The sequence below is a fragment of the Crinia signifera genome, chromosome 5 (assembly GCF_055691185.1).
Source record: "Crinia signifera chromosome 5, ASM5569118v1, whole genome shotgun sequence".
Lineage (NCBI taxonomy): Eukaryota > Metazoa > Chordata > Amphibia > Anura > Myobatrachidae > Crinia > Crinia signifera.
The window spans coordinates 22,782,414-22,806,284 of record NC_139221.1 but is presented as its reverse complement, the minus strand read 5'-3'; the positions used below and the strand labels follow the sequence as shown (position 1 = coordinate 22,806,284).

General features: G+C 47.7%; 1 protein-coding gene across 1 annotated transcript; it reads left to right on the top strand.

The window, feature by feature from the left end:
• Positions 1 to 988: 988 nt before the first annotated feature.
• On the top strand, positions 989 to 16,616 carry KLHL38 (kelch like family member 38). Its single transcript, XM_083186769.1, has 4 exons — positions 989 to 1,489; positions 8,072 to 9,545; positions 13,564 to 13,669; positions 14,991 to 16,616. The coding sequence occupies exons 2-4, from the start codon at positions 8,196 to 8,198 to the stop codon at positions 15,272 to 15,274; spliced, it is 1,740 nt and encodes a 579-aa protein (XP_083042895.1). The 5' UTR covers positions 989 to 1,489; positions 8,072 to 8,195; the 3' UTR covers positions 15,275 to 16,616.
• Positions 16,617 to 23,871: the final 7,255 nt, after the last annotated feature.

Here is a 23,871-nt window from a genome sequence, read left to right as displayed (position 1 = left end):
GAGCCGGGTAGTGGGAGAGAGGTCAGGCTGCTGCCGCAGCACAGCCTCTCTCCCCAGCTCAGTACATGCTGCTCAGTACCATGTGCTGAGCTGGGAAGAGAGGCAGCTAAAGCGGCAGCCTGTCCTCTCTCCCGGGTGACGTAGCTATGCCCCCTTCCTGGTGGTAGTAAAATATCCCCCCCAGCAACATAGTCATGCCCACTTCCTTGTGGTTGCCATGCCCCTTTATTTTACCCGGGAGCGGTCGACCTGTCCCACCCCTGATTGGGAGGCCAGAGTTGGTATTCTGACCGGCAGCATTTTGTCCACCGGTCAACCAAATGTATTGCGTTGGTACAATTCTGAGAACCTTTTAATACTCATTTGCATATAACAGTAACCCTACAAGCGCAGTGATAGCGTAGGAAGCTTTCCCAAAACCTGGTGAGAAAACAACCAGTGAGGGTCCACGACTTCACTAATTTGGCCCAGATATGGTGAAACAGACAAAATGACACCAAAAAAACCTTGTTTTTCATGTTGACCATATGACCCTGTTGTCATTCTGCATGTTGACCAATTTGGGTCGACTTAATGATTGTCTATCTTAAGTCCAAAACGAAAAGAGGGGAACCATGCAAGACAACAACACCGAGTGCACCCCCAAATGCTAGCCAACATCTCCGGGAGTCATCAGAAACATCACACCCCCTGGGCACCAGGCGGGTGCACCACAGCAGCAGCTGGTCGGCCTGGTGTAGCTGGAGGGCACTACTGTGCATACTAACCGCCAGTTTCTCCAGGGAGGCGCCAAACCCTTCCCAAGATGGCTGATATCTGTATTTTTGTTTATGTGTGCCAGAGCATCACAGTGAGAGATGGACGTCTTCCAGAGATACCGCTTGCACCCTGCACCGCTAAAGGCTGGTAACTTGTACGCTGCTCTCCATACAACAAGCCTGTAAGTTGTAGTGCACAATGGTCAGCTGACCACTACAATGCACAACATCCTCAGTTGCACCTGCTCAGCAGCAGCAGTGTCCCTAGGAATCCCGCCAAGACATTGTCAGCCATGGAGGGGTTCTGTCAGAACGCAGGCCTCCTGCCGCTGACAGAATTATTACTGACTGTTTACATACATCTCCGATTCCAGTTATTGTAGGACAAGGAGTGCGCACAGGCCTCTCGACTAGCACTAAATGTTCATCTCAGTCCACGGGTTTATATATAAACACTTGCTGGAACAACAAGGCGGGAGCATGCTCTGTCCCATCCCGCGCCGCGATGCCAAGCCGGCTCAGTCACATGTGACAACACTGAGAATACCAGCCACAGCTAATATTAGCAGCAGCTCTGCTGTCATGGAACAGGTCCTGTCATTTGCCTCCAGAGTAAGTCAAGTTACAAACCAGCACCTGAAAGACTCTATCTGCAGGCTCCAACATGGCGTCTGGCCGCCCCAGCCGAGGTACGGAGGGCAACAAGATGGCGGGAGGAAGCACTCACTGAGGTAAGTCAGGTACCTTTTCCAGAACCTCTCTTACTGATTCTGTGCCTGCATTTTGTAGATTATATTGGGAACATTTATCAAACAGGACAAGTGGCAAAGTTGCCCATAGCAACAAACCAGATTCAAGCTATGATTTCTCTTGTACATTGTATACAATGATAGCTACAATCTGATTGGCTGATACAGGCAACGCCTCCACTGAGAAGGTTCGATAGTAACTGTGGGGTAAATGACTAAGACGGGAGAACTATTGAAGATGGGATGTTGTCTGTTGCAACCAATCAGATTGTAATTCTCATTTATTTAGCACCTTCTAGAAGACTAGGTGATTCATCTCACCCTATGGGTGCTCTTCACACCTTCGTAAGGGGCTGCGCCCCCTTAATTTGTGAACGTTTGTATTGTGATTGTATTGTTATGGTTAGAATTGTATGAAAGATGCCCTGTATTGCAACTTGAAACTGAGTTATAGGTGAAATGTGTTAAATAGAGAGCATATGATTTGGAAGGGGGTGTGTATTCTTTTGTTTAATTAAAAAGCGGTTGTTTAGGTGTGTGTGTGTGCAATACTATAGTAGCAGTGGCGTAACTATAGCACCGCAGCCCCCACAGGGGGGGGGCTGTGCATGTGGGGGCGCTGGGGGGCTGCTGTGCTATAGTTAGCCCCCTCCCATCCGTCACTTGCCTGCCCGCCGCCCGCCCATCCGCCCCCCGCAGCCTCACCTGTCTTCAGTGGTGGACGGTCATTCTTCTGCTAGTGAGACGGACCTCAATAAAATGTCCGCCCCATATAACAGACTGTTCTCTGAAACTGTCTGCTGTATGGGGGCGGACATTTTGTGTTGGTCCGTCTCCATAGCAGAAGAATAAAGCCAGCAAGGGAGCCGGGACCAGCAAGACAGGTAAGGCTGCGGACAGGGGAAGGGGGGTGCGACGGTGGTGCAGCCGGGGGGCGCCCCCCCCCCCCATTAACGGAGGGGGGCGCCCAATTCATAGTTATGCCACTGTATAGTAGGGTGTTTTTGGGTCAGCGGCTCCCCACTGGCTGAGGTCACGACACAGGAAAACAGGAGGTTGGGTAGTGATAGGGGTGTGTGGGCATAAGGGAGACTAAAGAGGAGGGTGGGGGACACTGTGCAGCTTCTGCCAGTGGGTGAGGTTCCAGCGTGGCAGCACAGGAGTACAGGACGGTGGCCCTGAGTCAGTGTCTCCTCCTACTGGGTGGTAGTTAGGGTGCATGAGAGCAGGAGACTGGGCTATGAGGCGTGATAGGGGTATGTGGGCGACACAGCGTCAGTGACTCCCCAGTGGTGGAAGTTACGGTTCAGGAGAGCAGGAAGCTGGGTAGTGATAGGGGTGTGTGGGCATACGGGGGAATTAAGAGGAGGGTGGGGGACACTGTGCAGCTTTTGCCAGTGGATGGGGGTCCAGCGTGGCAGCACAGGAGTACAGGATGGTGGCCCTGAGTCAGTGTCTCCTCCTACTGGGTGGTAGTTAGGGTGCATGAGAGCAGGAGACTGGGCTATGAGGCGTGATAGGGGTATGTGGGCGACACAGCGTCAGCGACTCCCCAGTGGTGGAAGTTACGGTTCAGGAGAGCAGGAAGCTGGGTAGTGATAGGGGTGTGTGGGCATACGGGGGACTAAAGAGGAGGGTGGGGGACACTGTGCAGCTTCTGCCAGTGGGTGAGGGTCCAGCGTGGCAGCACAGGAGTACAGGACGGTGCCCCTGAGTCAGTGTCTCCTCCTACTGGGTGGGAGTTAGGGTGCATGAGAGCAGGAGGCTGGGTGGTAAATCATGATAGGGGAATGTGGGCAACACAGGGTGAGCGGGTCCCCACTGGCAGAAGTTACGGGGCAGGAGAACAGGAGGCAGGGCAGTGATAGAGATGTGTGGGCATGAGGGGTAGTAAAGGTTTTCGCTGTTGCAGAGTAGGGATGGACATTGGTGCAGACGCCATCAATGGTTGGCATTGATGGCGATTTTGCACCCTGCCATCGATAGTAGTAACATATTACTTGGACAACCATCAATTGTTGTAGCTATCAATGGTCATCCATTATATCTGACTGAATAGGCCATGGGTCAATCAGAACTCGGTGGCGGGACTTCCGGGTGTGGGGGGGCGGAGCTATGCTCCGTGTCCCGGCACCCTAAAAAAATTGAAACTTGATCGGTTCTCCTTTGCCATTGATGTAGGGAAACCATCTGGTCCTCCCACATCGATGGAAAAAGTATTCAACATCGGCCATAAACCATCGATGATTTGAAATCATTGATGGTCGATGGGCATCCCTAGAACTGGAAGAGGGTGGGGGACAGTATGCAGCTCCCGGCAGTGGGTGAGCGTCTCCTCCCACTGGGAGGGAGTGAGGGTGCATGAGAGCAGGAGGCTGTATAATAGTGGTATGTGGGCAAGATATTGATAAAAGTTGTGGTGCTGGTGCAGAGGACCGTGGGGACAGTTCTGGCAGTGGGGGAACCTGCAGCGCGGCAGCTAGGGCCGGATTTCCCACCTAGGGGCGGCACCTGCTAGTGGCGGAACAGGATCCCCCATTCTCAGGGGGGTATGTGAAATGCGTGAGCGGGGTCGCGGGGGTCCGCTGGGGGGGGGGGGGAATTGCTGGAAGGGTTTGCAAATTGCAGGAGGGGGGGTGCGGGGATCTGCGATTAGCGGGAGGGGGCGGGGGTCCGCAAATCACGGGAGGGGGCGCGGGGGGGGGCTTGAATCGCGGGAAGGGGGGGGTCCGCAAATTGCGGGAGGGGGTTGTGGGGGTCAGTGAATTGCGGGAGGGGGGGTTGTGGGTGTCCGTGAATCGCGGGAGGGGCGTGGGGGGTGCCGTGAATCAAGGGAGGGGGCGCAGGGGGGGTGCGGTGGTCCGCGAATCAAGGGAGGGGGGCGTGGGGGGGTCACGAATCGCGGGAGGGGGGGTCGTGGGGGACCGCAAATCGCGGCAGGGGGAGTGCAGGGGGTGCCATGAATCGTGGTAGGGGGGGTCCGCAAATTGCGGGAGGGGGTCTGCAAATCGCGGGAGGAGGAAACCACTCCCCTCTCCCTACCCCCCTTTAACCAACCAGCTATATCTTCGGAACCAACAGACCCATTTAAATGAGAGTATCATACAGTATACAGTATCATATTGAAGAACTTTTGAGTTGGCTTCGAATAATTTTGGTCCCGTGAAACTGGGCTCTTTGGTTCCAGAGAAATCTGCCCTCAAAGAACATAAACATGAAATTGCATTTAAGAAATAAAACAAAGGTTTAACCGCAATATCCCTGGAGTATCTCCGGTTCCCAGGGGGCTAGAGACACGGGGCTGGGCTCGTTGGAAAGCCCCATCCATCAGCTATAACATTGGCTAATGGGTGGTCCGGTGCACCCCCGGACCACCCCCTAGATTCATCTATGTTTGTGTATAACGTTTGGCGGGAACGTTATACACATAGAACACTGGTGTTTTCCCTAGGGGGGCTGGTTTGTGTGTCCCGAACACAGATCTGGCTAAATATATAAGAGATAATATAGAGGCTAATTGGTTGCTATGGGCAACATCCCATCTTTAATAGAATTCCTACCTTAGTAAATGTACCTATGTGAATGCAGTGGTGTAACCATGGAGAGCAGTCAGACGTTTGCATTCACCAGAGACAGAGACAATACTTGTGTTCCGGTTTTCAGTAGGTTTTGCAGTTTATCGGAGTTTAGTGCCTTTATTGATATACTAGTACAGACCTGTTAGCGAGATGCGGATGGACAAAAACCATGCTGCACTGCAGGTGGGGTAGATGTAACAGTGCAGAGAGAGTTAGATTTGGGTGGGGTGTGTTCAAACAGAAACCCCAGTGGCCCTGTGTGAAGTAATGTGTACATGTGGGGGGCCAACCAGCAGGTTACCGGGCCGGCAAAATAACTCTTTGGGCCCAGCATACTCATTTTTTGGGGCCTCCCATCTCTTCCCGGTAGGTACATGCCGGTCAGTCATTAGCTCAACTTCATGGTGTCCCTTCACCCCCACATCCCTCCAGCTTCATCCTCTACCTGTGTCTCTCAGCCCTATTTCCCACCCCCTTGTCTCTCCAGCCTCATCTTCTACCTGTGTCTCTCATTCCCATCCCCCCCTTGTCTCTCCAGCCTCATCCTCTACCTGTGTCTCTCAGCCCTATTTCCCACCCCCTTGTCTCTCCAGCCTCATCTTCTACCTGTGTCTCTCAGCCCTATCCCCCCCCCCTTGTCTCTCCAGCCTCATCCTCTACATGTGTCTATCAGCCCTAACTCCCCTTTTTCTCTCCAGCCTCATCCTCTACCTGTGTCTGTCAGCCCTATATCCCAGTCTCTCCAGTCTCATCTTCACCTGTGTTGTTCCATCACCATCCCTGCAGTGTCTCACCAGATCCATCCACGTGTGCTCAACTTAACCCTCCCCCCTGTGTTTCTTCATCTCCAGCCATTCACTTATCTCACCTGTGTCTTCCAGCAACATCCCCCCCTCCTTATGTCCCTCTGTACCATCCACCCTGTATCTCTCTGCTTCACTCCCCACCATATGTCCCCAGCTTTATCCCTCTTATGTCTCTCCAGCCTCATCCACCCTCTGTGTCTCTTCATCTCCAGGCAAACACTCATCTCACCTGTGTCTTCCAGCAACATCCCCCCCTCCTTGTGTATCTCAGCCCCATCCAGCTTGTATCTCTAAGCTTCAACCTCCACCCTATGTTTCCAGCTTTATCCCTCCTATGTCTCTCCAGCCTCACTCTCCTGTGTCTCTCCATCTCCAGCCATGAACGTCTCACCTGTGTCTTCCAGCAACATCCCCCCTCCTTGTGTCTCTGAGACCCAGCCAGCCTGTATCTCCCAGCTTCATTTCCCATCCTACTGTATGTCTCCAGCTTTATCCCTCCTATGTCCCTCCAGCCTCATCCCCCCTATGTCTCTCCATCTTCAGCCATCCAGTTTTTTGTTTGGGGGTATGTTTTTTATTTACTTTTTTTATTATTATAATGGAGCCTATACACGGTCCGTTGTGTATGGCTCCGTTCTGTACTATGCGATGCGCGCTCCCGCGCATCACATAGTACGGTACAAAAAGTATGTGCTGCACATACTTTTTGTACTAGCTACACATCGCATCGGATCGCAGTGCATGCACAATGCATGCACTAGGGATGCGATCCGATCCGATGTGTACTATTTTAGTCCCAAACGGTTCCGTTAAAAGGACCGTGTATGGGCTGCTTTATTATTATTATTGTTGTTATTATTATTATTATTATATTTATTATTTAGTTTAAATCTTGATAGAAATTTGTTCATCCTGTGCATTCTGCTATTCTCTTTTTGTATGTTTTCCTGAAAGATTACTGCATGATGTTAGGTCTGACACGACAAACTCATGACACAGACAATGGTTATACAATAAGGAATGTGAGTTAAATGCAAGTAATTATAATGCAAATATCAGTCTGGCAGTGTGCAGAACCATAGAAGAAGGTAGCAAATCAAAGCAATGCAGATATCTATATACTGTCACATGGTTGTTATGGACGTACTGAAGAATATGCCGCTATATATCACATATTCCAACAGTCCTCTTTTTTTCCCTTCAAAGGATGGTCCTTATTTTAATCATACAGTACATGGTCTCACCATGCGTAGTTTTGTTACATCACGCTATCACGTGGTGTATTTTATATCAGTAGTCTAATCGAGCATTTTGGTTTCAAAATCTGATTAAAAAACACATTTATTGATGACATCATTAATTTTTCCTATAATGAATGATGTCATCAACAACTATGTTTTTTATCCTGCGGTACTCATCTCGGATTTCAGGGGTACGCTAGAGATTTCTGCAATGGAGGATTAGTGGCGAGGCAGCCTGGTCATACTTACACACATAGGGAAATCACTGTCTTAAAGGTCCCAACAAACAGCCATAACAATAGGACCCTGCTAACAGGCAGAAAATTAAAAGAGAATAAGTGAATTGCACTGATTTAGTTTCTGCTACAGTCCCGTCTTTCCCCCATCCAGCCGCGCATCCAAGTGAAACATCGATATTGGAAACAATCGGCAGACACAGCATTGAGTAAGAATAACATTTGTTGGCCCAAAGGTAAAGTTGGGAGTCCCCCCTGATTTACCCCATAGATTCTGTTAATTTGGAAAATATTGGGCTCATTCTTATTGCAAGTAATGTAACTAATATCATTAGATGACCCTACTACCATTTACAGGTCAACCGGCTATATAACATTGCTAGGATTAAAGCCGCCAGACAGTGAATGTTTTAAGACTAGGATTACATAAACCACTTCATAAATTGCCTTGTAAAAAAAATCTTAATACACTTATAAAGCCAGGAGAACAGAAACACACCAGCCATTAAGTGCCTACAAGAAATGAGCTTATTTGCTTATTTGTTCTACTAGGAATATATTACAGCAGTGTAGTCATTTTGTAAAGCGTTAGATACTTTGTCAGTGTTATCGCTACGCTGATTTTAAGGTCATAAAATTCAAATATTTGCATAAAATGAACACAGACTGCTAATTTATGTTATTATTATTTTTTTTATGCTAGGGTGGCAGAAGACACCAGGATACTATCTACTATGGCTATTTGTACTTCCTCTATTCCATATAAATCCATCAGTGCTGGGATTTATCTACTAGTGTATTAAACGTAATAATCCAAGACGTTCAACATGGTTGATGAAACGCGTGAGGTCTTACTCTTCCATGACGAAGATCTCTCCTGTGACTTGCTCAAGCATCTGAACCAGTTTAGAGAAGCCAACTTACTGACCGATGTTATCATTAGCACCGATGGCTGTGAATTTCCTTGTCACCGGAATGTCCTGGCCTCGAGTAGCCCTTACTTCAAAGCAATGTTCTGCAACAATTTTAGAGAGAGCAGCCAAGACAGAGTGAGCTTGATAGGCATTGATTCGGACACGGTTAACCAGATAATTATCTATGTTTACACCGGACAGGTCCTCATAACTCTGCACAATGTTTTTCAACTCATTCAAGGTGCATCATTGCTACAGTATGAAAAACTACTTGGGGCCTGCTTCAAGTTCCTCCAGGACCAAATGACCCCTCAAAACTGCTTAAGTATGATCCGACTTTCCGATTTCTTTAGTTGTGAGAACCTCAAGAATAAAGCTAAGCAAATAGCATTGCAGTGTTTCAAAGAAGTGTCCATTTCCGAAGACCTGAAGAACCTTTGCGTCTCGGAGTTGCTGGACTATCTAGGAGACGATGACCTTTGTGGTGAAGAAGAGCAAGTGTTTGAGACACTGATGACGTGGATCCAACATGACGTTGAGGGGAGAAAGTGTTATATGCAAGAACTATTTGAAAAGGTCAGGCTTCAGTATGTCCACCCAACGTTCCTCTTCCATTTCATAGCCAATGATGCTCTTGTCCAATCTTCCATGCCTTGCAGAACCATGCTGGAACATGCATGCACAATTTTATTCTCACTCAACACAACCATTTCTCCAGATATTAAGCCCATGTGGCATGCCCCACGTCGTTTTTCCCACCAGGAGTTCCTGGTTAATGTCGGAGGCCGAAAAGACAGCCAGCAGACCACCAGGGATGTCTTGTTGTACAACGAGAGGGCCAACCAGTGGTTGAAGCTTGCCAAGCTCCCGTTGCGCCTACACAAAGCTTCCTCGGTTGGGTTACATGGTAATGTTTATGTCCTGGGAGGGCTGTCCATTGGCAGCAAGGGAAACACAGTTACCTCAAGTGTATATATTCTGTCTCTCAACCTAAATCAGTGGCGCAAAGGAGAATCCATGCTGACTCCGAGGTATTGCCACAGGAGTGTAGGATACAGAAACTATATTTTCTCCATAGGTGGAATTGGGGAAAAACAGGAAATTCTGAGCTCGGTGGAGAGGTTTGACAGCATTTATAATGCCTGGGAGACCATGTCTAGTATGCCGGTTGCTGTCCGTCATCCGGCAGTAGCTGCCAAAGACCAAAGAATTTACCTTTTCGGTGGAGAGGATGTGATGCAAAACCCTGTCCGCCTCATACAGGTAATTCATTATTAAAATCAAACAAAAGATATCTATCTACTATCATTATTTTATATATTAATATTCACATATATTACATTGATTTATTTATATGTTTATTGGGTCTAATAAATGTCATTTAAAGGAGCATGTACCTGTCATTATTGAGAGAGCACGCATTCTAGATATCAGTAATCTCATTATTTACTTGAGATCACCTATTACCCTTTGCCACACTAGTCACGTTTAATGCTGGATAAACATTGGGCGATTCCCGGCACCGCCAATATTGTTAACTATATCGGCGATGCGGTGGGGGGGAGTGATATAGAGCATACACAACCGATATTGTAAACGATATCGGTCAGTGATGTAATCTGTCCTCTGCTGCGTACATGCATCATTGGCTATTAGTTTATCGCCCAGTGTGTACCCAGCATTAGAGTCTCTTTTGGTTATTTTGTTATTTACTATCACTTTAGATGGAGATTACCAAACCTAAAGTGGACAAATGGAAGCTATCAATTATCTAGTACATTGTAAAAAATGGTACTTGTTTCCTAGCTCGGCGACACTACTCCATTTACGTAGTGGGCTATTCAGGGTAAGGAAATCGCATCGCATCGCATGCCATTAATGGCATGCGATGCGATGTGATTTTTTTATTGCATCCTATATTTTTAATGGACTAAGTCAGTGAATACATTAATAAGATAGTATGCGATAAAAAATCGCATCATATGGCATGCCATTACTGGCATGCCATGCGATGAAATGCATTTTTTATTGCATCCTATCTTTGTAATGGTGGCATGGAATTAGGTTTAACGCACCCCCCCCCCCCCCCCCACTATCCACGACACCCTGAAGCGTGGCGAGCGGCGACGGAACGCATCCTCCGACTTTTTCATTACCCCACTATCCACGTCGGCGTGGAGTCGATTTCATATAGTGTGGAGAGCGCAGCGAGCCACCGAGCCCGAAGCGTGGCGAGTGCAGCGAGCCCCGCGAGGGGACGCAAAATACATGTAAGGTAATCCGCGTCCCCTCGCGGGGCTCGCTGCGCTCGCCACGCTACGGGCTCAGTGGCTCGCTCCGCTCGCCACACTATGTAACATCAACTCCACGCCGACGTGGATAGTGGGGTAATGAAAAAGTTGGAGGACGCGTTCCACCGCCCCTCGCATCGCATACGATCAAATCGCATGTAATGCGATGCGATTTCGTGATGGTGCCGTACGTAGAAAATCTGGCGCCGTGCTAGGAAACAAAAACAAGTACCTAAAAAATGATAGGTGGAAACTGATAAGTTGCTATGGGCGACTTCTGCACTCCTAATAACTTACTATCTACAGAGAATATAATACAGGTAATAATTATCTTGCTTGAACCCACAAAGAACTGGTCCTAGGAAAAGGCAAACTAGAAAAATGCCTTAGGGTATGCACTCCAAGCATAGGTGCCGATTCTGTGGGTGCTCAAGGGCCCGAGCACCCACGCCGTTAGGGGGGGCGCCCCCCACCGCCGCCCCGCCAGGCACCCCCCCACCCCGCCGCCCATGCAAACCCCCCCCCCAATCCCCCGCAGCCTTACCTATCGCGCTGGTCCCGGCGGCTCCGTTCTTCTGCTGAGGACCACCACAAAATGGCCGCCCCTATACAGCAGACAGTTTCTGAGAACAGTGTGCTATATGGGGGCGGCCATTTTGTGGTGGTCCTCAGCAGAAGAACGGAGCCGCCGGGACCAGCGAGATAGGTAAGCCTGCGGGGGATTGGGGGGGGTGTAACTATAGCACTGCAGCCCCCGGCGCCCCCACATGCACAGCGTCCCCCGTCCCCCCCCCACGCGGTGGCGGGGGCTGCGGTGCTATAGTTGCGCCGCTGGGCCTGAGTCCCACTGCTGGGCCGCCACATTAACTGGCTAATTTGCGGCTGCAGCACCTACATCGCCGGACCGGCCACCTGGGAAACAGTATGCCGGAAAGAGTGTATTCTGTCCGAGGAGTACCTACACTGTGGGGGCATCTATGTACCTGCACTGTGGGGGCATTTAAGTATGTGGAACTCTGTTGCCGTAATTTGAATTTTGGAGACAACTGTGCTCTGTAATATAAATTGGTATTCTTTTGTGGCCACACCCCTTCCCCATGAAGCCACTCCTCTATATTTTTGGCTTGAGCACCCACCAGCAAAAACATAAATCGGCACCTGTGACTCCAAGCCTAGGTCCAACTCTCCTAGATAGCAGGCCGTGGCAGGATGGGGTTGGGCATAACATATATAAGTTATAGGTACTACTGTGTGTGGCGTAACATTAATGAGGAACACTATCATGTGATGTAATGTGAATCATGTTGCTTTACTTTGTTATTTGATTTGGTACCTTGTTTTGTGTGGACCTTTCTGTCTCTATTTAAAATATCGGTGTCTTGCTGGAACAGAGCTCCAGTCCAAAATGTTATGGCTCTGTTGGTGGCGGTGCAAAGGCGTGCACCAGATATAATCTTGCCTATGGCATTAAATTGGTTAGGGCCGGCTCTGAAGCCATGCATTCCTATTTAAAATGTGTGAACAGATGTTTAGTACATAGCCATAGACAGCAATAACAACAGTAAGTAACAGTGAGATACAGGTAAAACAACACAATTACAGATTTCTGCACAACACGTCCCAGTTTTCTGTTATATAACAGTTTCACTCTGGCAGAAATGGTCTCTACTGAGTTGTGCAAATCAATGTTTTACACTATGTGGAGTTCTATCTTCACCAAGCCCCGGATTCTATGCTATGTGGGAGTTGGGCCCCGGGCGATACAGTATTAGAACAATGTGTACATGGATGTTTGGTCTCTCCTTGGCAAATAAAATAGCTTTTTCAAATTCTTGGGAATAAATACCTTTTGTCTTATTGTTGAGGCACGATCCAGATTTCTCCCCAGCTGCTACCTGCTTCCGTCTTTTAATTAAATGGATCAAATTATTGCAAATGAAACAGAGGAGAATGGCAAACACATTTTTATGGGAGGTGCAGTTAAGCGGCACAACCAGAAGGGGGCACTTATGTCTCTGACCATGAGAGCTGAAAAACACTGACCCCTGCTGGCTGCTTAATGTACTACTCTTCCAAGCTACCTTTCATGAGCTGTAGGCTCGAAATCTGCCAAGAGTTCACATTTTCCAAATCCACTAGCTGGTGCACAGGGGAAGTCATTACTAACTCACATTTCCTAGATCACTTAGCTGCAGCACAGGGGCAGTCATTACTAACTGTCACATTTCCCAGATCACCTAGCTGCAACACAGGTGCAGTCATTACTAACTGTCACATTTCCCAGATCACCTAGCTGCAGCACAGGGGCAGTCACTACTAACGGTCACATGTCCCAGACCACCTAGCTGGTGCACAGGTGCAGTCATTACTTACTGTAACATTTCCTAAATCTCTCAGCTGCAGCACAGGGGCAGTCATTACTAACTGTCACATTTCCAGGATCACCTAGCTGCAACACAGGTGCTGTTATTACTAAATACCACATTTCCCAGATTACCTAGCTGCAGCACAGGGGCAGTCATTACTAACTGTCACATTTCCCAGATCACCTAGCTGGTGCACAGCGGCAGTCATTACTAACTGTCACATTTCCTAGATCACTTAGCTGCAGCACAGGGGCAGTCATTACTAACTGTCACATTTCCCAGATCACCTAGCTGCAGCACAGGGGCAGTCATTACTAACTGTCACATTTCCCAGATCACCTAGCTGCAACACAGGTGCAGTCATTACTGTCACATTTCCCAGATCACCTAGCTGCAGCACAGGGGCAGTCATTTCTACCTGTCACATTTCCCAGATCACCTAGCTGGTGCACAGGGGCAGTCATTACTAACTGTCACATTTCCCAGATCACCTAGCTGCAACACAGGTGTAGTCATTACTAACTGTCACATTTCCCAGACCACCTAGCTGCAGCACATGTACACAACATATACATAACTTATAACTTAACTGCAAAATGTAAATGATTGTTCTTTACGTTCCAGGTTTACCACATTGCCCGAAACATGTGGTTTAGGATGGAGACCAGGATGGTAAAAAATGTGTGTGCCCCTGCAGTTGTCGTTGGCAACAAGATTATCATAATCGGAGGTGAGTTTCCACAATGCTGCCTTCTATAGAGTATTTACAAAGGTGCGTCCTTTGGCTGTGTGATCATTGTGCTAGCTAAAATGTGTTCTGGACTTGTGATAACAGCGACTGGGTGTGAGCAATGATTCGGTTTTCACACTGCTCAATTTAAAATAAGTGAATACAGGGCCTGATTCAGGTTTTGTAGTTAAGAAAAAATGTACACAACTGGGGAAAACAATGCTGCACTGCAGGTGGGGCAGATGTAACGTGCAGAGTTAGCTTTGGGTGAGTTACACTGTTTCTATGCAGGGTAAATACTGACTGCTTTTTTTTTGCACTGCGATTTCAGTTTGAACACACCCCTTCCAAATCTAAAGGCCCCCATACACTAGGGCGACTTGTCCTTAGGACAAGTCGCCCCCGACTTCCCCCTGAGCTTCCCTGGCTGCTCCCCGGAGGAGCTTGATTAGATTGGCACTTGATGTGCCATTTTTTACATGTGATAAATCGTCTCGATTTATCACATGTAAAAAACCCGGGGAGCAGGGGGGCTGGGGACGCTGCGGGGGACACGTCTGTGTCCCCCGCTGCTGGGGACGCTGCGGGGGACAGCGTCTGTGCGGCGAGGCGGTAGAGGGAGCAGGGGGGCTGGGGACGCTGCGGGGGACACAGGCGGCATAGAGCCGGGCAGGGGGAGCCGGCGGGAGCTGTCAGTGCTAGAAAAAAAAAGCCTATACAATGAATGGGCAGCCTGTGATTGGCTGAGCGCTCTCTCAGCCAATTGCTGACTGGCTGAGAGAGCGCTCAGCCAATCACAGGCCGCCCATGCATTGTATGGGCTTTTTTTTTTTAAATTCAATACTGACAGCTCCCGCCGGCTCCCACTGCCCGGCTCTATGCCGCCTGTGTCCCCCGCAGCGTCCCCAGCCCCCCCTGCTCCCTCTACCGCCTCGCCGCCCCACTAGGTCCCAAGTCGGGTGGTCGGACGTGCAGCAGGTCCGACCACCCGACGCAGATCCGATGCGCACGGGACCGCGCATCGGATCTGAGGGGACATCAAAACTAGCCGATTTTGGTCTGATTTCGGCCAGATCCGACTGATCTGGCTGAAATCTGACCAAAATCGGCTAGTGTATGGGGGCCTTAACTCTCTCTGCACATGTTACATCTGCCCTACCTGCAGTGCAGCATGGTTTTGCCCAATTGTGTACTTTTTTAGCTTTGCTAACAAACCTGAAACAGGCTCCTACTGTATATCCTTTAAGTGATCACATTTAAAGAACTGGAAAAAGTGCCGATTGCGTATGAAAGAAATAGTAACACAACTATTCCGCTGCAGGTTACACCAGAAGAATAATTGCATACGATCTGACACAAAATGTCTTTGTGAAATGCGCCGACATGAAGGACAGGAGGATGCATCACGGCGCCACAGTTCTGCAAAATAAAATTTACGTGACGGGTGGCCGCTGCCTGAACGCGGACAATACCATTGAGGACTCAGATTCCTTTGACTGCTACGACCCTGACACAGACACGTGGACCACGAAAGGGAAACTTCCTAATAGATTGTTTGACCACGGGTGTCTTACTCTGCAATGTATTCCCACACATTTACATTGAGCAGATGATGCGGTATGAACATAAGAAGTGGGCGTGGCTTGATTTTCCCATTCAATCCAATAAATGGGTGGGGCACGGTATATGAAAATGATACGTTCAGGTATTATATACCGCTCAAGAGCTGGTGCAGAATGAGTACTACCATTGGTGGCTCTAAAGAGGGGGCTGCAGCTCAGTTCACAATTCAAATAGGGGAGGCACACCCACCGCCAGAAACTGCCATTCCAAACTGACTCACTGGCAGTGGGTGAGGCTCCCCTATTTGAATTTTGGACTGTGCTGCAGCCTCCACCCGCCTCTCTCTCAGCCATGGAATATGCTTCTGTGAGCATTTCTGAGTGTGTTTTGGAGTTTTTACTTTAGTTTTTTTTCCCCATTTTTCTTGTGTACATAAGAAGGGGGGATATTTGTGCTGAAAGAGAGACGTTCAGCTGCTTTTAGTTTGAGGAAAAAATAGCAAATGCCTTTGTAATTTTGAAAAGGTTTGAAACATGGGGGCAGATAAGACGTATGGGTCTGCAGGGGAGGAGAGGTGCCCCCTTGGGAGCAGGAGCCTGGCTGCAGATGACTACATTGCCTCACAGAGTCACTCCTCTGCCAACACCACCAGCCTATAGCCTGGGCAGCTAAACCACCATCAGGAACATTGGGTTGGTCTACATGGCCCATTTTTTAAAGGCAGCTCATCACCTTATCACCTTAGCAGAAACCAAAACCTGGACTGGATCCCTGCTTACTGCTGGATTGTTACAAAAAAAAAAGGACCCCAGATTCTTTACATAGCTGCCATCTCTGTGTGGAATCGCTGGTGGGGGGCTAGTGACTAGAAATATGCGCAGACTCTCGTGTTAGTTATGGTTCTAATTTATCATCGTGTTTTGTTTTTGACAAAACCGCCCTCAAGTGTTTTGGTTTGGGTTCGGTTACAAAACATTTTTTAAAAAAATCTGTTACTGCTAAAAATTGATAAGGAACAGCTAAAATCATGTCCTTTCTGTAATCTAAAACCTGGAATAATTCCGAAGCATGGGTCCATGGGAAGATCCGATGCGGTTTAGATTGGATTTCACAGGGGAGATCTGGACCGGATTGCAAGGGCTGTGGAAATTAGAGTACTTATTTCAATGGACACAACAGGCTAGGAAATGATATTTACATAACACCTGCATGTCACTGAGGCAAAAGCAAAATGGGGTCTGAAGGGGAAAAAAAATGGGGTGCATGGAAAACTGTTCTCAAGTGTCAGATTTGTCGGGGATCGTTTTAGTTCAGAGCTGTTTCATCCCTGCCATTTACCAAGCAAAATTGTAGCCTGTTTTTTATTTATAACAGTTTTGAATTAATTTCATGTGTTATTTTTTAGATGTATTTATGTCTACTTTTAATATTAAATCTAAAATTGAATACGTTTTTCTTTTTTACTTCGAATGCATTCGTTCATTCATTTTTGAAGAGAAGTGTTGCTTGGCTGTGTTAATCTTTTGAATGTTGTGTGTAATATCAACACATTGAATGATGGGGTGTTAACATCTTTACACAGGCCCTTATTCTAGTTCACTCTTTCTGACAAAATCCTTCTTAGATGGACAAAACCAGGTGCACTGCAGGTGGGGCAGATGTAACTTGTGCAGAGAGAATTAGATTTGGGTGGGGTTTTACTTCTAACTGAGATCTATATTGCAGTGTAAAGGCCCCCATACACTAGCCGATTTTGGTCAGATTTCAGCCAGATCAGTCGGATCTGGCCGAAATCGGACCAAAATCGGCTAGTTTTGATGTCCCCTCAGATCCGATGCGCGGTCCCGTGCGCATCGGATCTGCGTCGGGTGGTCGGACCTGCTGCACGTCCGACCACCCGACTTGGGACCTAGTGGGGCGGCGATGCGGTAGAGGGAGCAGGGGGGGCTGGGGACGCTGCGGGGGACACAGGCGGCATAGAGCCGGGCAGGGGGAGCCGGCGGGAGCTGTCAGTATTGAATAAAAAAAAAAAAGCCCATACAATGCATGGGCGGCCTGTGATTGGCTGAGCGCTCTCTCAGCCAGTCAGCAATTGGCTGAGAGAGCGCTCAGCCAATCACAGGCTGCCCATTCATTGTATAGACTTTTTTTTTCTAGCACTGACAGCTCCCGCTGGCTCTCCCTGCCCGGCTCTATGCCGCCTGTGTCCCCCGCAGCGTCCCCAGCCCCCCCTGCTCCCTCTACCGCCTCGCCGCACAGACGCTGTCCCCCGCAGCGTCCCCAGCAGCGGGGGACACAGACGTGTCCCCCGCAGCGTCCCCAGCCCCCCTGCTCCCACCAGCTCCCACCTCTGTAGCCCCCCCTGCTCCCCGGGTTTTTAACATGTGATAAATCGAGACGATTTATCACATGTAAAAAATGGCACATCAAGTGCCAATCTAATCAAGCTCCCCCGGGGAGCAGCCGGGGAAGCTCAGGGGGAAGTCGGGGGCGACTTGTCCTAAGGACAAGTCGCCCTAGTGTATGGGGGCACTAAAATTAAGCAGCCAGTATTTACCCTGCACAGAAACAAAATAACTCACCCAAATCTAATTCTTTCTGCACATGTTACATCTGCCCCCCCCCCCCTGCAGTGCACATGGTTTTGTCCATCTAAGAAGGATTTTGTGAGAAAGAGTGAACTAGAATAAGGCCCATAGAGCATACCATTTCATAGCAGAGTATTAGGGCCAGGCCCCTGTCACTCATAGCACACCCCTGTGACCCATGAATGTGCTCCCTTCAGCTGTGGCTACGCCCCCTTGCCAGAGTGATGGTCTAGGGCTGCTTCACGCCCCCAGTATGTTGCTGGTTTTGTACAACCTCCCGGATTTGGCCAAACTTATCTCAACTCCCAAGACCATCGCTGCTCCCTACGGCCCTGGTAAAAGCACACATGTGTCATCGCATTTAACAATCCTAGCAATATACAATAAGTGTCCTAGATACATTATACCAGTGTTTTTCAACCACCGTGCTGTGGCACACTAGTGTGCCTAGAGCTGTTCTCAAGTGTTCCACCTGAGATGTCCACATCCGCTTACAGCCACCACCAGATCAACCGTTATCTAATGGTCTCTTGTTTTCATGTGAGGCCAATGAATAAGATTTTTTTTTTATCTGTGGGGACCAGTGTGAATGTTTTTTCATATGGGAGCCAATAGGTTTTTTCTTCCTGTGGGGGAGCCAACGTTTTTTCCCTGCTTGGGTCTTATGGTGGTATACCTTGGCAATTTTAAAATCTTGTTTGGTGTGCTGCAAGTATAGCTATACCATTTTATTAAGAGGTGCACCATTGGAGGGGCGTGTCTATAACTGCCTACTGGGCATGTCTATCACCGCCTACTGGGCATCAATGCAAATAGAAGGTGACTTAGGTGAGGCAGTGAGAACGCGCCAGACTACCGTCCCCCCCGCGCCGGACTCCCGCCTATGATTCCCCCCCTTCTCTGTTCACCCCATAGCAATCTAGCGCCGCACCCCCTCCGGAGTGGGTTGTGTCTGCCCCCTCCTCAACGGCAATCCCCGTGCTGGACAGCCCCAGGCAACTTACCCCCCCCCCCCTCCCCAGAGGGGGTAGGTTGCCTGGGGCGCTCACAGGGTTTGCACCGGCCCTGGGCGGCTGGGGTGTTCCGGTCATTAGGGGGTGTCACACCTCATACCCACGCCTATACTTATACTATACTAGCAGAGGTACCCGGCATTGCTCAAGTTTGGTTGTTCAATTAGCATTACTTGAACTTTATTCTTCTCTTGTATTAAGCTTGACAGCTCTTCCCACAGACCCAGGAGGTGGCTGCCTGGTGTCATTTGTGTTGATGGGGTTTCACCTGTCACCATAATCCCCAGACTTTCTTTGAGCAGCAATCTTTTTTATTTTTTTATTTTCCCTGTATCTCTAGTATTTTATTTTTGGAACTTTGGAACTTTTGTCATATTTTTGGAATTTTGTCTTTTTTTGTATTTTTTCGCATTTTGTTTATTTTTTGGGGTAGAAGTTACACCAGGAACCCAAGCTCAGCTAGGCATCCCAGATCATTTCCATCGTGGAAGGCTCAGAACACGCTCCCCGGGTGGAAGGTCGGCCCGGCATACACCAACTTGACATCAGACAGAGGTCCTGACTCCTGGACAATCCAATAAACATCCCAGACCATTTGCCATCCCTCTCTGACGTTCTTATCCAAATTCGTCTAGTGGAAGGCCCTGAACATGCTCCCCATGCTCCCGGTGTGCCCGGAATACGTCTCTCTCTCTGTGGCCGGCTCATGGGTCTGACCACATTTTATTTTTTTAATCCCCATGTCCTCTAACCCCTCTATGTTGAACTTTTCCACAGTCACAAATACAGAGGTGTCCAAGTCTGGGCCCGTCTGAAGACCAGAGAGAATCCTGGGCATGCCAGATTTTGGGGGGAGGGGGGGGGGGGGCATATAACCATACCCTTAAAAATAGCTTGGCCAGGCATCTTTTTCAACAGGATGGTAATTACTGTAGCAATATACAAACACAATTCTTCATACGCTAGATGCAATGCACTGTAACAAGTAATGTACAAGTTCATCTGTAGATAAATGACATTGTAACACAGTGCACAATAATATACTGACATTAGGTAATAAGAGCAACCGGCCGTAACCCATAGTAACCTATCTCATTGTCTACCTTGCTTTCTGTTGTGCTCTGATCTGTCAAACAAGTGAAAATGAGTGTGAGCTATATTCTCTCGTTATGTAAACTGTGAGTCATGTGACCTTCCCGTGTACACAGCGGGCGTACAGTAATTCCTATATCTTTTTTACAAGGTCGTTAATAATAACATCAAAATGTTTTCAAGTCGTATTCAGCGCACACAGAAATAGGTCCGTATGCTGTGATTCACATATGTTTTACAACCCTACTGAACACATGTACACCTTATCAGTACATAGAGTTCCATAACAGAGTCATAAAGACACATTGTCATATATTGCAGGTCACCTGTCACCATTAGCTGCTGTTCTCCAGTTTAGGGTTCTATGAAGAGTTACTAATCCATGACGCAATCTGTGCGGAAATTCACGCATTCTACTGACATTGTCTCTTTACTGCTGGCATTTCCAGCAACGCATGACAAGAGACAGATTCAGCAGCATGCAGTCAGCTTAAAAAGTTTTTGTACCCATTGCAGGTCCTCCCGGTGCTTCTTACTTTAACCATTTAAATGCCAAGGGAATTTGTCAAAATAGGTGTGAAAATTGCAAAGCAAACATCTGTATTCATCATAATGCATACCTCCCAACTGTCACGATTCCGTCGGGACAGTCCCGATTTTCGGGTCCTGTCCCGACGTCCCACCCGCGGCAGGCATTGTCCCGCTGCGGGGGGGTGGCAGTTGGGAGACCCCCCAATGTAGTAGAATAGACGCTGTGCGCATGCGCACAGCGTCTATTCTCGTATGAAAATGAGGTCGCGGCTAATTAGCATAAGCCGCGCCCTCATTTGCATACGCCACGCCCCCTTTTCGGGCGCTCGCGCGGCTTCGCCGCGCGAGTGTCCCTATTTCTTAACATGAAAAGTTGGGAGGTATGTAATGATCTGTAATGTTTACCTTATATAGGAAATATAATATTTTTTACACAACATTTTTTATTTGAGTTTATATAACAAATGTGAGCGACGCTGGCATTTTTAGTTGTTTTGCACATAGGGACTGGATTGTACATAGGATTTTTTTATCCACTAATTACGCTGTAAATAAACAATTGATTTCTGGTTTGGTTTCAGTTTGATTGTTTGCATATACACAAACATAATATCCCACCCACCCATGTTAGATATTCCCCTCTTAATGTCAGCCCGGTCACCGTGGCACTCTATGCAAAACACATTTAACATTCATCCTTCCTACCTACTATCTCCCTCCGCTTGGTAATTACAATTTTCAGAATGGGTTGGCGGCTAACCCCTTTGAAATGTGGAGGTCTCAGGGTCTCCGTACCATAATACGTTTCACTAATCTTCCACAAATACCCCTTTCACAAGCACTGCTACCTTGTGGGTTTAGCAAATTCCTTAGTGTGTCCGAAGTGTGCCCAAAAATATGCATCTTTATATAACTGGCTGTTGAAACGTCATGTCATCAAGAAATTCTGGATTGAGGTTAAGCATTTTGCATTAGATTATTCAGTTAATTATATTCCATTGACCCCTGAATGGGCGGTATTGGGCTATACATATTCTGGGGAAGTGGCGTAAAAATGGTGCCGCAGACCACGCGGTGGCTTGGGGGAGCCAGTGGTGATGGGGTCTGTGGAGCTCCATTGTCTCTGTCCATTGTGTTTCCCTGCTCCTGATATTTCTGAGGAGCTGCCCGGTGGAGCGCCTGTCATACGATTAGATTGTATAACTGTCATGGTCTGTAGCAGATCTTCATGCAGCGGAACTTTTGCAGGACGAAAGAGGCGGCACTCAACAAACTTTTTCAAATTCTTGTATTAAGTTACTTCATCAGAGTAAAAAGATGACAACGTTGCAGGGCCTGAACGGCCTTTTCATCAGGTTGATACAAACTAACACCTGGACGTATGCATAACTATGCCAAGAACCTTGCTAAAAATGCAAAATTTTATTGCAATATTTATTATTAATACATTGGGAGTTTGATTTGTGCACCTGCAACCTTGACTTTGTATGCAGTGATACAAAATAAGTGCAGCTAATGAAAAAAAAATGTTATAGGATGCAAGAGAAATTATAGAATTTAATTGGCTGCTAGGAAGAACATCACCTCTTTTGATTTCAAGAATCTTTAGTAAATTTACTCTAAAGAAGGGATTTTTCAATTTGGGGAAGTTTTATTGATTCTTTGAATATTGATTTTCAAAAACAAAAACAACAATGTTTCAAATTCACACAATGGTGTGAGACAAGAATGCTTTTACAAGACCCTTCAATTGTATATTCTTAAATGGATGGTGTTGCTGGACCTAGGTCAACACAGCTCCCCCCCCCCCCCCCCCCCCCCCCCCCCAACCACACACACAAACTTTTTTTTTTCCTCGCTTCTACCCTTCATGTCCTTTCACCCTTTGTATGTTCTTTTTTTATTGAATCCATTTCGCAATACTGTCTTAATACCTTACATATGATAGCAACATAGGAACTCAAGCACAGCTAAACCTGGATATTCTTTGACTCATATCTTAAAATTCAGCTGTATCTTTTTCTTTCTAGATATCTACAACTGATTTATTGGCTCAGTTGTATTGTATCTCTTGACTTTTATAAAAACATAAAAAAAAAGAATTGCCGGGGCACTCGCAGGCAGGTTTGCTGGGGTCCGCCCAGTGCTTGAAGGGGCGTGCCCAGAAAAATGCTGGATGGACCCCAGCAAATACAGGTGTGCCCACACAGGCATGCCTGGCACGGGTGGATCATGTTACATGATGTCAGCACCCGTCCCCAATTCGTCAGAAATTGTTAATCAGAAAAGTAAGTCCTGGCCTACTTTTCACAAGGAACAGAGGAAAAATCATTTGATAATGAGTATCCGTCGTCAGCTGTGCCTCGGCGGCCGCATCAAAAGCCCCCCCCCCCCCCCTTGTGGAGCGATGCGGCGGCCCACACCACACCACCCGCTACTCCCCCTGGAGCGACGTGGCGGCTGCTGCATCAAACACCCCCCCTCATCCCCTGCAACAAGTTATCTTTGCAGATTCCTTCAAACTTTTATTTTAAACAACTGAGAAATTTGCGGTGAAGGCCTGACGCCAGATCACAGCAGGATCGCTCACCGCCGCATTCAGGAACAGTCAAACACTTTTATAAAAAAAAAACAAATCCTGGTTAAATAATTGTAAGGGCATCTGACTGCACAGAGCCAGAGGACAGCTGGATATATACACGTGGTCCATTCATAATATGTGCACAGAAAAGGTTACATGGGGCTAACATATACATTACATTACTCAGTCCTTGCAGTAGCAATGTAGGCTTCAATGCTCTATGCATGTAACGAATACACCTATGTCAATATTATAAATACGTTGTAAATCATAATATTTATGCAGATTTAGGGACCGATCTGACCTCCACAAATTCCTGCTTGGGTCACCTGTATCTGCACTGTAACGACGTTTTTAAGTGACTACTGTTAATTAGGGAAAACACTGATTTCAGAACCCTTCCACCCCTGTGCCAGAAATGGGTCATTGGCTCAAATATTTGGACGTTTCTAACCTCAGCGTAATGTGTAGACTGTAACCATGGTGACGAGGCTGTCTTGGAGATAGCAAACAGGATTAAGTTATTAGCACTGTCAGATACTCACTGTAGCAGGTATAATGGGGTCGTGACTAAGCAGTGGTGCGGAAACGGTCGCCATCTCCAGCTACGGGAAGTACAGTATCGTGCGGCGAGGAGGAGTTTGTGTAATGAGCCTCTAGTTATTGCAGCAAATATGGCGGCTTTACTAAAACTTGTGCGGCATTTTATTGAGCTACACAAGTCCAAATTGTTACACCTCAAATCGTTATTTTATATCTTTAATGGTTTAGGCCAGTGGTTCTGAACCTCGGTCCTCAGGGACCCCCATCAGTGCACGTTTTCCAGGTCTCCAC